Below are 12,783 nucleotides of genomic sequence, written 5' to 3' on the forward strand. Positions count from 1 at the left end.
TTACATTCCTTCTGCCACCTCTTTGCAATGGACCCTGAGCCTTAGAAGGTATGATAGAAATATTTTAGTGCTGAGCACTCCTCTGTCACTTCTCAGCACCAGAAGGCATTCTGAGTCATCCAAGGTCACTGCCATCTGAAAAGCGAAGCTCTTCTAATCAAAAGTAAGAGTAGCATTAATATGAGTATGAACATTAAGAGAAGTGCTTACTGGGCAGTTTGATGAGCATAGTATATACATTTAGCCAGACAGCAGCAGACGTTACATCCCTAGGGTTCATGACTACCTTGGTTGTAGGTTTTCAGTATCAGGAATGTATTCCTTCCCATGGAGTGGGCCTCCAGTCAAGTTAGAGAGTGGTTGATTTCCCCCATAACAGACATGCCACTATTGCACCTGTTGGCTCATTTGGCCTGGCTGACCAAATATAAGGCTTGCAGTATCCACTGTTGAGTATCTTCACTGGTCATTTCTTTCCCTCCCATTGAACTGTATGCAGCATAGCTTTTTCCAGCTTTCTGTCAGCTGGTCTACATGGAGGAGGTTTTCAGCTCAGCTCCAGCAGGATTTCTCAGTCACCTTGCAACCCAAGTATGTAGAGTCTTCAGCAATAGTGTCTTACCATCTATTCTTGGTGGGAAAACAAGGGCCTCGGCAATGGCCTGTAATGTTTTGGGGGCATCAGTGACCTCCCTGGCCAACAACTCACTGGAAGGTATCCCATCCCTGGCACTGAAAATTTTCTACTAACAGTCTATGACTTCTGGGTGTTCCATCGTCCAAAAACGTCATTTTCCATATGACTTATGTATATCCTCTTAGATTTTTTTTGCTTATATTTATTTATTTGAGAGTGATAGAGAGAAAAAGAGGCAGATATATAGAGAGAATGGGCGCAGCAGGGCCTCCAGCCACTGCAAACGAACTCCAGATGCGTGTGCCCCCTTGTGCATCTGGCTAACGTGGGTCCTGGGGAATCAAGCCTCAAACCAGGGTCCTTGGGCTTCACAGGCCAGTGCTTAACTACTAAGATATCTCTCCAGCCCTCTTAAAATTTGATTAGCCCTCCCTCTACCTTTCCTTTACTCAAGGTCTTCCCCTGACCTCACTTAGGCCTTTTCACCACCATTTATCTGTTCTGCTACTTACATATATACAATACCATCCTATTAAGTCCCCCCTCCCTTTTCCCTTTGTATCTCCTTTCTAGCTTACTGGACTTTGCTACAAATTTTATTCCTACTCACATAGAGTTCCCATCATTTGTAGCTAGGATCCATATATGAGAGAGAACATGTGATATTTGGCTTGCTGGTCATGGGTTACCTCACTAAGTATAATCCTTTCCAGGTCTAGTTATTTCCCTGCAAATTTCACAACTTCACTTTTCTTTACTACTGAGTAGAACTCCATTGTGTAAAGGTGCCACATCTTCATTATTCACTCATCAGTTGAGGGGCATCTAGGCTGGTTCCATTTCCTAGCTATTGTGAATTGAGTGGCAGTACATATGGTTGAGCATGTATCTCTAAGGTAGTGAGATGAGTCCTTCTGATCTATGCCTAGGAGTACTATAGCTGGGTCATATGGTAGATCAAGTTTTCGCTGTCTCAGGAACCTCCACACTGATTTCCACAATGGCCATACCAGTTTGCATTCCCACCAACAGTGTAGAAGGGTTCCTTTTTTTCTGAATCATCAACAGCACTTATTGTCATTTGTTTCCATGATGGTACCCATTCTGCCAGGAGTGAGATTTAATCTCAATGTAGTTTTAATCTTCATTTCCCTGATGACTAAGATGCTCATTTTTTTGAAAAGAAAAAGACCTTTTTATTCTCTCTCCCCCTCTCTTTAAATGAGCCAGAATTTCATATAGCCTAGGCTAGCTTGAACTGTGCTGTGTTGCTGAGGATAACCTTGTAGTCAAGTTCCCTACCCCTGAGCTATACCCCCTGGGCATAGCCTTGAACCCCTTGGCCCTCCTGCTTCTACCTCCCAAGTACTAGGATTATAGGCATGGGTCACCACCTTGGATCTTTTATTATTTTCTTTTTAGAAACTCCTATTCTGTTTATAAGGTAGGGCAGGGCTGGAGAGATGGTTCAGTGGATAAGGCATTTATCTGTAGAGCCTAATGACCTGGGTTCAATTCCCCACTACCCACATATGTCAGATACACAATGTGGCACATGCATCATGCATCTGGAGTTTGTTTGTAGTGGCTAGAGGCCCTGGTGCCCATATACATTTTCTTTATCTCTCTGCTTGCAAATATATATATATATATTTAAAAAAGGTAGGGTAGGGCTGGAGAGATGGCTTAACGGTTAAAGTGCTTGCCTGTGAAAGATAAGGACCCCGGGTTCGGTTCCCCAGATCCCACATAACCAGATGCACATGGGCACATGTTTCTTGAGTTTGTTTGCAGTGGCCAAAGGCACTGATGTGCCCATTCTGTCTTTCTCTGATAAATAAATGAAAAAATAAAGAAGTCTAGTAAGAAAAAGTAAGGAAGATAGGGCAGCACTGTCAGCATTCACCTTACTTGCTGCTCCTTCTTAAACAAGGACAAAACCTGAGCAGCAATAACATGCTTGCGGCAGGCATTGCTAATCAATCCCAGCCTTTCTGCTCATTGAGTCTGTACCTTGCCTGCAGTCTGTGGAGGCTTTGCAGTTGGTGCCCTTTGGGTCTGCAACAGCTCCCTGCTTTCCCCAGTCCCGGTGTACACTGCAGCCTCCAGGTTCCCTGGTCCGGTCTCTCGAGCTCTTTTTCTATCTCTGTTCTGTCATGTGGCCCTTCACTTCCCAGTTTGCCCTTGAGCCTAGTTCCTTAATTTGTCAGCTGGTGCAGTGGCTTACGGCTGGCTTCTCCTTTTTAAAATATCTTTATTTATTTATTTGAAAGAGAGACAAAGAGAGAAGAAGTATGGGCATGTCAGGTCCTCTAGCCACTGCAAATGAACTCCAGACACATGTGCCACCTTGTGCATCTGGCTTTACAGGAGTACTGGGGAATCAAATCCTAGGCCATTGGTCTTTGCAAGCAAGTGTGTCTAACTGCTAACCTCAGCCTGCAGTTGGCTTCTTAAAGACACCAAATCCTGTTTCACTGGACAGGGCAGGGCTCACTTCTGTAGGGGCATTCAAGCTCAGATGCCCCCACCTGTGTAATGAGGATGTTCCCCTGTCTCCTGGCCCGGTCCTGGGAGCTGCGTGTCCTATCCACAGTCTGCCTCATTCTACCCCCCGTGGCCTGCTGGGACTGGGTCAACTCTAGTGCAGTTCAAGTGCTCTGGGAGGCCTGCTCTGTGCTAGGCACTTTGGGTAGGCTGGGGTAGGCCAGGTTTTGAGCAATTAAGGCACTGACAGTGAGAGATTTTGATGATCTCTGCTAGAGGATGTTTATTTGTGCCATCCAGATTCTGCAGGGGAGGGCGGACAGGCTGGCAGTAGGGCTGGTTGGGAGAGTTCTCTAGCTTCTCACAGCTTATCTGGAAAATGTGCCAGGGACTTGGTTTGCTTTTGCTTGGGAGTGCAGAGGCGGATGCTGAAGTTGGTGGCTGCTGGTGCAGCTGAGCCCAAGGCCTGGTCCAAGGCTGGCTATGGGGAACCTGAGGGACAGAGGGGTTACATAGGCCCTGGGAAGCCAGTGGGCAGGTATGACGCTGCTGGATTCTTCAGTCCACTTGCTTTGTTCCTGGGCAGACCTCATCTGGCCCAGTAAACCTGTGCTCAGTGCGTACCTTCCTGAGCTTTGTTCTGTGCTGTAGGCATGAGGTGAGGTGGGGCTTTGGGCTCTATTGGCCCTTGCACTGTCTGTGTGTGGCCTTGGGCAGGCTGCTAGCTTCCTTTCTTGCAGCTCTGCTTCTGTCATATGGAAATATATAAAAACCCAAAGCTGTCTCATGATAAGAGTTTGATGAAGGAATAGGAAACTTTTTATCAGCCAGGTCCTGAAAAATCTGATGTGTTTAGGTACAAAGGAGTATCTCGAAGATCCATGGTGTTGCTGGCACTGTATTGAACTTGGCAGGGTGTGCCAAAATCTGACCGGTTGTTCTATGTGCAAGCTGGCATTCAGGCATAGCTGGATCTGGCTAACACTCCTGGAACAGAGACGGGGAATTTTCAGTTGTTCAGGGAGGGAGACTCCATCCCAGAGCCTCTTACACGGTGTGTTTTAATTGCCCAGAGCTGTAATAATCAAGAGGAAGCTCTTAAAATGGGAATTCTGTATCTCCATGACCGCAAAATAACCCTGGGCACGGCGCCAAGAAAAACAGCTCTTGCTGCAGGGAAGCAAGGTGCTAGGAGCTGGTGTGAGGGATGCACTGTGCCATGCCGTGGCCGCTTGGCTATCACAGGGCTGGACTGGCCTAACTGGGAGTCTGTAAAGATAGCTGCCTTACCCCTGGGAGGGTGTTAGGGGAGGCTGGTAGAGGGTCGGTGGAGTCAGGAGCCAAAGACCTGGGCACAGCCTCATGATCTCCATGATTTCCAGCTCAGTGCAGCGACCTTAGTGTAGCCTGAGCTTTTCTGGTCTCACCCAAGTGGGCTGAAAGCCTTGCATACCCCGAGGTTGGAGCAGACCTGGTAATGATTACAGTAACCACTATTTTAGGGAGCATGTGCTATGTGCTGTTCCAAACAATGCTCTGTATTCCCTTATTTTATTGTCACAACCCTAGCGGCAGATACTACTGCTGCTGCTTTATAGATGAGGACATTGCAGACCAGAAAGGTTGAGTAACTTGCCTGAGGTTGCCCAGCCAGGAAGTGGTTATAGACTTCTGGGTCCGGGCTCCCGTGGTCATGCTCCTTACAGAGACTAGGCTGCCACAAGAAGGCCTGGAGCAGCTGGCCTGGGGCGTGCAGGGCACTGGAGAAATCCTGTGTGGGGCTAGTGTCTTAAGGAGAAGTGGGGCCCTGAGGGTCAGTAGGGGACCTGGCATGCCTGCCAGGGGAGGAGCTCGTGCTTCCCTGCTGGAGGGAGCTGAGAAGGCTGGGGCCAATTAAGTTTTTTAAGCTGCCTTTAGCTGTTGCATTGATAACAGACCTGGGGTGGGGGTGGGCTTAGCAGAATAGCAGGAAGACTCTTGGGGAGGCTGCTGCAAATGCCCCTGCTAGGGGCTGATGGGGCCTAGAGTGAAGATTGCTATGGCAACAGGGAGCTGGGGGTGGATGCCAGGAATGTGTAGAACAGATTGCAGATCTTGCTGGAATGGTATTTTGTAAGTCCCGCTTGGTCAAACACCCCAGTGGGGCTTGGAATGAGCCACTGAGAGGGAGAGGGTACGTGTGTATGTGGGGGGGGGCATCTGTGTGGGAATTTCCTTGTGCCCAAGAGCCTGAGATCTGGGTGAGGCCTTCCCTGAAGAGTGGTCCTCCGCTCTGCAGCATGGTTCCTCAGAGGCGGGGAGCATTGAGGCAGAACCCCTGGACTGTTGAGTCCTCCAAGAGCTGGTGGTCCTGTGACCACCTACACTTTCTACAGGTGGGAGAGGTGATGGTAAAGGTACATTTCTGGATGCACCTGAGGTCACTCGGTATCACCTAGGCCTTCATACATCCTAAAGTCTGAGGGAACTCCAGTTGCTGCCCCTCTCATAGGCTAGAGGGTTCTCTGTGTATAGTGTGGTTAGTGGATCTGGGGGTCCAGAAAGTGGAGAACCACGAGGTAGCCATAGGGGAACTGAGCCTGGCTCCTACTAGGGACCAGCCTTGGTCAGTTTAGCTGCCTACTAGATCTGGAGAGCCCTGTCCTTCCTCATGCCCTCTTGCCCGAGGATCTAAGCTGGTATCCCCCCCCCCCCCACCTTAAGTTTAAAGGCTGGGATGACCTTGTAAAGTTCCTTTCAGCCCTGAGGACTGATACGTGTCCAGTGGGTGGACCGGCACTTCTCAATAAGAAGGCTCCGGGTCATTCCCGAGCAGCCCCTGCCCTGGGAGGGAGTTGAGTCTCACATCCTCCAATTATGCATCCACCAACCAGCCCACAATGAGCCACTCAGATAACCATCGGGGCTGCCGGCCTGCAGCTGGAACAATGCTGGCTGCCCATTTTGTTTTCTCAGTGGCCGAGGGCCTGCCGAGCTGCACGCGGCCCCGGGGGAGCGGCAGAGAAAGGCTGTGCGGATGCTCCCCCAGACAGAGGAAAGACTCCGGGGGCTGCCCAGTGGCTCCAGGAAGCCTTTCTTGGTCTGCTTGCCGCCAGATAGTAAAACAATTGGGGTCCCCCACCCCAAGCCAGCCAGGGAGAGGAAAGAGGTGTGGGGGAAGCCGGGATGTTGAGCACTGGGGCCTCCATTCCTTAGTTCAGCCCACCTAGGGGCTCAGCTGCTGGAGAGGCCCGGCACGTCCCGTCCACACACCCTGAGGTTTGCATTTGGCATGAGGACCATTGACCTATCAGCACCAACCTAATGTTCTATTTTATGGCATCACAGTGCCAGGCAAAGGGCATAGTTATGAATGGGACAAGTCCTTGTCCCCATAAACCTCTGTTCTTGTGATGTAGGAGACAGCTGGGGGAAGCCAGTGGGTGAAAATCAGCTCTCAGGTAGAAGCTGGCCACCAGAAGCTGATGTAGCCAACTGAGAGAGGATGTCCTTCCATCAGGGATGAGTTGGAGATGAGACCTGCGTCTGCTCCAGCAGGTTGTCATGACTGTACACGGTGTATGTGGGCCCTGTGTGTTCTAACCTTCCAGCTTTAAAAATATTTTATGTATTTATTTAAGAGGGAGAGAGAAAGAAAGAAAGAATCGGCATGCTAGGACTTCTAGTTACTACAGAGGAACTCTAGGACACAGGCGCCACTTTGTGTATCTGGCTTTACGTAGGTACTGGGGGATTGAACGTGGTCCACCTTAATCTCTGAGCCATCTCTCCAGCCTAACCTTCCAGTTTTGCAGGAGAGTTTTGGAATCTTGACTTTTTCCTGAAAGTTGATATTTCAATGTGAGCTCTCCATTTTTTTTTTTTTTTTGAGGTAAGGTCTCACTCTAGCCCAGACTGACCTAGAATTCACTATGTAGTCTCAGAGTGGCCTTGAACTCAGCAATCATTCTACCTCCGCCTCCCAAATGCTGGAGTTAAAGGCATACACCACCACGCCTGGCCTTGGGCTCTCTGTTTGGATCATAAAAACAAATATGTCCCAGGTGTATGGCTTGTTGTCCTGTTTGATAAAGAAGGAAGCTGAAGCATAGAGAGGGGCAGATAGGGCCACCAGCTGTGAGTCCCCTTAGCTTAGCTGTATCTGGTGACCTCTGTTATGCTGTGTGTAGACTCTTGCAAACAGGGGACCTGGCCTTGACACTGGAACTCTGGATATGTTTGGTCACTCTTACCTGTTCTTTGATGGCTCCTCTTCCATAGACAGCCACCTTGAGATATGACAGTGGACCTTGGGGCTTTGCTCCATGAGGTACTGGGAGAAGCTCTGGCTTGTGGCATACCTCCTCCAGAGTATGGTCCAAGCAGGAGTGACCTAAAGGTGACCCCAAGCTGAGTCTTGGGGCTTAGGAGGGTTCCCCATGGCCAAACCCAACTACACCCATCCAGAAGCTGGAAAATTAGCTTCCAGAGTCCACAGGATAAAGAATGGAGAGTGAGGGCTGGAGATATGGCTTAGCAATTAAGGCACTTGCCTGCAAAGCCTAAGGACTCAGGTTTGATTCCCAAGGACCCACGTAAGCCAGATGCACAAAGTGGTGCATGCATCTAGAGGCCCTGGAGCACCCATTGTCTCTCCATTCTCTTTCTCTGTACCTGTTTCTCTCTTTCTTGTAAATGAATATATACATATACATACACATATACATACACATACACATACACATACACATACACATACACATACACATACACATACACATACACATACATATACATATACATATACATATACATATACATATACATATACATGACATTTGTGCCAGGTGTGGCAGTACACACCTTTAATCCTAGCACTGGGGGGGCAGAGGTAGGAAGATTGCTGCGAGTTCAAGGCCACCCTGAGGATGAGGCTGAGGGAATTCTAGGTCAGTCTGGGCTAGAGTGAGATCCTACCACACACACACATACACACAAAACCAGAATGGAGAGTGATAAACACTTAACCGTTTAGTGCTGGGAATGGAGCTAACCTGTCTTTCATATACCTGGTAAATGCTTTGTCCCTGAGCCATAGCCTCAGCCTCCACAGTCATCCTTGTATAATCCCCAAAATTCCTGTTTTTTAAAAACATGTTAATTTGATAGAGAAAGAGGGAAAGAAAGACTGAGCATGCCAGTGCCTCCAACCACAGACACATGCCCCCTGCCCGCCCCTTCCCCCATGCATCTGGCTAAAGTGCGTCCTGGGGAATTGAACCTGGGTCCTTTGGCTTTGTAGGCAAACGCTTTAATTGCTAAGCCATCCCTCCAGCCCACCTTGTTTCTCTTTTTTATACTCTAAATAGGTGACTCAATAAATTGCAAGTATGTTTCATAAATGTCCATTTTGCATACTCTGAAGGAAATCCCCGTTTTCCAGCATTGTACCTGCTGCGTTCTGAAGCCTCCTCCTGCTTCGCCTCTTGATGTATGAGCAGTGCCTCCTGTGGGCCAGGCTCGAACTGAGGGTTAGGGACTGGCAGCTGCCATTTTCCTGTGCAGACTGATCTGGGAGTATGTTCATGTCAGGAGTGGCATGCAGTCTGTTAATTTTGTAGGTGCCTGGAACTCCCTGGGCTATCAGGGGGTTTGTAAAAGATGATGCCAGTGTTGAAATGTCAGCTGAATGAAGTTTGACATGTGGGTACAATCATCGGAGGCATCTGTTTAGCAGGTGCCTTGGGTTGCAGATGTCTCTAGCCTGAACCCCTGGTTTCCTAGCCTGGTCCCCATAGGGGTTTGAATGGCCTGGTCCATTGGGGGCTGATGGGTGCCAAGTACCAGTTGAAGCCTGGGCAGGTGAGAGCTGTCCTGCAGTGAGATATGAGAGGGGTACCTAAAGCACTCAGATGGGCTCTTATCACCCTCATTGATTCTGTTCTTTTCCCCCTAGAGAGTGAGGAGATGGCCACCAAGGAGAAGCTGCAGTGTCTGAAAGACTTCCACAAGGACATCCTGAAGCCTTCACCAGGGAAGAGTCCAGGAACCCGGCCTGAGGATGAGGCTGAGGGAAAGCCCCCCCAGCGGGAGAAGTGGTCCAGCAAGATCGACTTTGTGCTGTCTGTGGCCGGGGGCTTCGTGGGCTTGGGCAACGTCTGGCGTTTTCCGTACCTCTGCTACAAGAATGGTGGAGGTAAGTCTGGGAATGGCATTGGAGGTGAGGATTGGAGATCGGTGTGTGAGAGGTCTCTCTTTGTCCTGCTTCCCTCCCTAGGCCAGCGTGCCACATCCTTGTTCTGCCCCACCTCCCCTAAGAAACAAGTTGGGCATAACTGAGAATGGGATGCTGTTCTGTTGGGATCTGGTTGTGTGATCTTGAGTCAGTCCCACACCCTCTCTGAAGAGGAGAGATGAGGTCAGGCCCATGACTGCCAAACCTCAGACGTTCACATTCCCCCTTCCTAAATTCTACCAAAGGGGCCTCACACTGTTCCTTATTACTTGTGTGTGTTATGGGTATGTGTATGTATATGTGTGAATGTGTTGTATGCATGTGTGTATACAGATGTGTGCTTCCCATGGTCAAATGTGTGGAAGCTAGAGCAGAGCATTGGTATCTTCCCATGACACTCTTCATCATACTTTCCTATTGCAGTCTCTTCATAAACCTGGAGTTCATATTTTTTTGGTTAGACTGGTTGACCAGAGATTCCCCCTATCTCCGTTCCCGCAGTCCTTGGGTTACAGGAATGTGTGACCATGCCCAGTCTTTTTATTTTTTGTTTTTTATGTGGGGTCTGGGAATTGAACGGGTTCTTCTGCTTGTGCCGTAACTACTTTTACCTGCTAAGCTATTTCCCTAGGCCCCACTTTTGCTTTTTAAACTTGACCACATTACAGTTCAAAAAGCTAGTTTGTTTTCCATAAGAAAAACCTGTATCCTTTGCCATACTACAAAGGCATCCAGGGAGAAAAGTGTACCCGTGAGGATATTTGAACTCTGTGGGCTGGTGAGTTGTTACTTTTGGGTTCTGGGTTTCGTTTTTGTGAGTACATCTGCTGAGGGCTCTGATGAGACCCCTCAATAGTGTTAGGGTCAGACAACACGTGCTGGAGGTTTTCTTACTGGGGCAGCGGCTGGAGGAAGGCGGCACCGTGCGACTGTGGAGGTGGCTGCACCTCAGCGCCGTGGTAGGAGAACTGCTTTTCAGAGAACCCTCCCTTAGTGCCTGGTTTCTCAACCTTTTGTAGGTATCAGGCCCCCATTGGGACTCTGAGGAGTGTCCAAGACATTCCTCAGAACAGAGCAGATAGCCTAGACCCAAGGTGCCCACAGTTTCAAAGAAAGGGTTTATGGACCCACTGAAGCCATTAGTGGACACAGGTAGGAGCCCCCTCCTGATACCTTGCCTCTCCTTGCCCTGGCATCCATTCCCAGCAGGAGATGCTCGCCTCCCGCTTCCCACCTCAGCCCCCGCCTAGACCTTCCTGGCTGCCTGCCTTTGTCGGTCTGTGGGAGACAAAGTCCCTTTTTAGTGGGATGCTGTGGAAAAGACAGGCAGGTAGATGGAAGGCATAGCATAAGCAAAGGCCCAGAGACTTGGAAACCTGGCAGTGGATTTGAAGATCAGTGGGTGGGGCAGGTGGTCAGGGCCTGGAGTTGTCAGCCAGATCTGAGTTTGGCTTTCACACTTGCTGCCCCGCACTGCTCGGATTCCACTGGCTGGGAGGGCTAGGGCCCAGTTACCTTGGCCATCACTCTGCGACGGCCACTGCTCACCCTACTCATTCTGCTCATTCCGCAGGTGCGTTTCTCATACCGTATTTTATTTTCCTGTTTGGGAGTGGCCTACCTGTGTTTTTCCTGGAAGTCATCATAGGCCAGTACACCTCAGAAGGGGGCATCACCTGTTGGGAGAAGATCTGCCCCTTATTCTCTGGTGAGTAAGTGATCAGGCCCTAGTCATTGGGTTTTTACCAGTTTTTTTTCTACCAGTTTTTAGTGAGCTTGCCATATTTGCCAGGAACATTGCCTGTCTGCCTGCGTATCCCATGGCTTTGGGCTGGGTGCACAGGAGCAGCAGCATGATGCCCCTGCTACCCAGAAGCAAAGAGAGGAAGGTACTGTTGGGGCCTGGAACACAGTAGTCAGTAGCTGCCTAGATAGTCCTGGCCGGCCACCTCTCCAGGTGGGTGGGTCGGTGGATGAGCTGACTGCTGTCTCACAGCACAGGACAGCCAATAATTACTCAGACCTGGGAGAACTGTTTGGTTCAGGTTCTACTTTCTTCTCTTCATAGTTGGGTGGCTTTGGGTAAATCTCTTTGCATCTCAATTTCCTCATCTAGAAAAAAAATAGATAATATGCTTAATCTGTAGCATTGGTATGAAAACAAGATGACACAGTCATTTTTATGTACGTAGCTAGCACCAAATCAAAAGTAGCCTTATTTGTCCTGTGTTTGGTACTTAGTGTATGCTCAAAGTAAAATCACTGCTGCGCTGGCGTTGCAAGGACAGGAGTGTGCATCTTTATTCAGCCGTCCACATAAGTACTGTCTCTCCATTACACCTTTGTTCCCTTAAACCAGTCAATAAGTAGGCTATCCATGCCTTTTTCATTCATCTGTCCTTCAACCAACCACCATAATGCATAAATTCAAGAAATTAACTGTGCAACCAATGGCTATTCAGCCATTAATCTAATATCCATCCACTGAGCTATCCATCTGTCCATCCATTCAGCTATCCATCTGTGTTTCCATCTGTCAACCATCCTTCTATCTATCCATGCATCCATTATCTCCACCCATCCATGGCTCTGTCTGTCCTTGCGTATTTCTGTCTGACTGTGCATGCAGCTGCACCTTCACTGATCTGTTCCGGCTTCATCTGTCCCCATCCAGTGACTTATCCAGTCATTGCATTTCTCTGGTCACTTGTTTCCATGTCCATCCAGTTATGCATTGATCCTGCCAATACTTGCTGCTGACAGTTGAAGGCCTCTTCTGGCTACGGGTGTGGGCATACCACAACCTCTCAGTTGAGGTGTGGTCACATTCATGGTGGCCTCTTTTGTGACACATGACCATTTTGCTTGCTCCTCCTACAGGCATTGGCTATGCGTCTGTTGTCATAGTGTCCCTTCTGAATGTGTACTACATTGTCATCCTGGCCTGGGCCACATACTACCTGTTCCAGTCCTTCCAGAAAGAGCTTCCCTGGGCCCACTGCAACCACAGCTGGAATACCCCTCACTGCATGGAGGACACTATGCGCAGGAACAAGAGTCTCTGGATCACCATCAGCTCTACCAACTTCACCTCTCCTGTCATCGAGTTCTGGGAGTAAGACCCTCTCATTGAAGGAGGTGGTTGTGGGTGGGCATCTTCTTCTAGGTGCGGGAGTCCCTGTGTTTGCAGGGAAGGAGGAGATTAGGTCTGGCTTGCTGGCTGTTTGACTTTGAGGCACATCACCCCAATTCCCCTTTTGATTAGCTTCTTTCTTTCTCTCTCTCTCTCTCTCTCTCTCTCTCTCTCTCTCTCTTTTTTTCCCTAGGTAAGGTTTCACTCTAGCCCAGGATGACATGGAATTCACTATGTAGTCAAGGGTGGCCTTGAACTCTCAGCTATCCTCCTACCTCTGCCTCCCAGGTGCTGGGGATTAAAGGTGTGAGT

The 12,783-nt window shown here is 49.1% G+C and overlaps 1 protein-coding gene across 2 annotated transcripts in view; it reads left to right on the forward strand.

Annotated features, from left to right (window-relative positions):
• The window catches only part of Slc6a6 (solute carrier family 6 member 6), an 88,893-nt gene that overhangs the window by 36,702 nt on the left and 39,408 nt on the right, over positions 1–12,783 (forward strand). For both annotated transcript variants that reach the window (XM_045151566.1, XM_045151567.1), the window contains exons 3-5: positions 9,060–9,299; positions 10,912–11,046; positions 12,219–12,453. In XM_045151566.1, the coding sequence (XP_045007501.1) occupies positions 9,071–9,299; positions 10,912–11,046; positions 12,219–12,453 (599 nt within the window). In that variant the 5' untranslated portion in view covers positions 9,060–9,070. The remainder of the gene's footprint in view (positions 1–9,059; positions 9,300–10,911; positions 11,047–12,218; positions 12,454–12,783) is intronic.

The sequence above is a fragment of the Jaculus jaculus genome, chromosome 6, assembly GCF_020740685.1.
Source record: "Jaculus jaculus isolate mJacJac1 chromosome 6, mJacJac1.mat.Y.cur, whole genome shotgun sequence".
Taxonomy (NCBI): Eukaryota; Metazoa; Chordata; class Mammalia; order Rodentia; family Dipodidae; genus Jaculus; species Jaculus jaculus.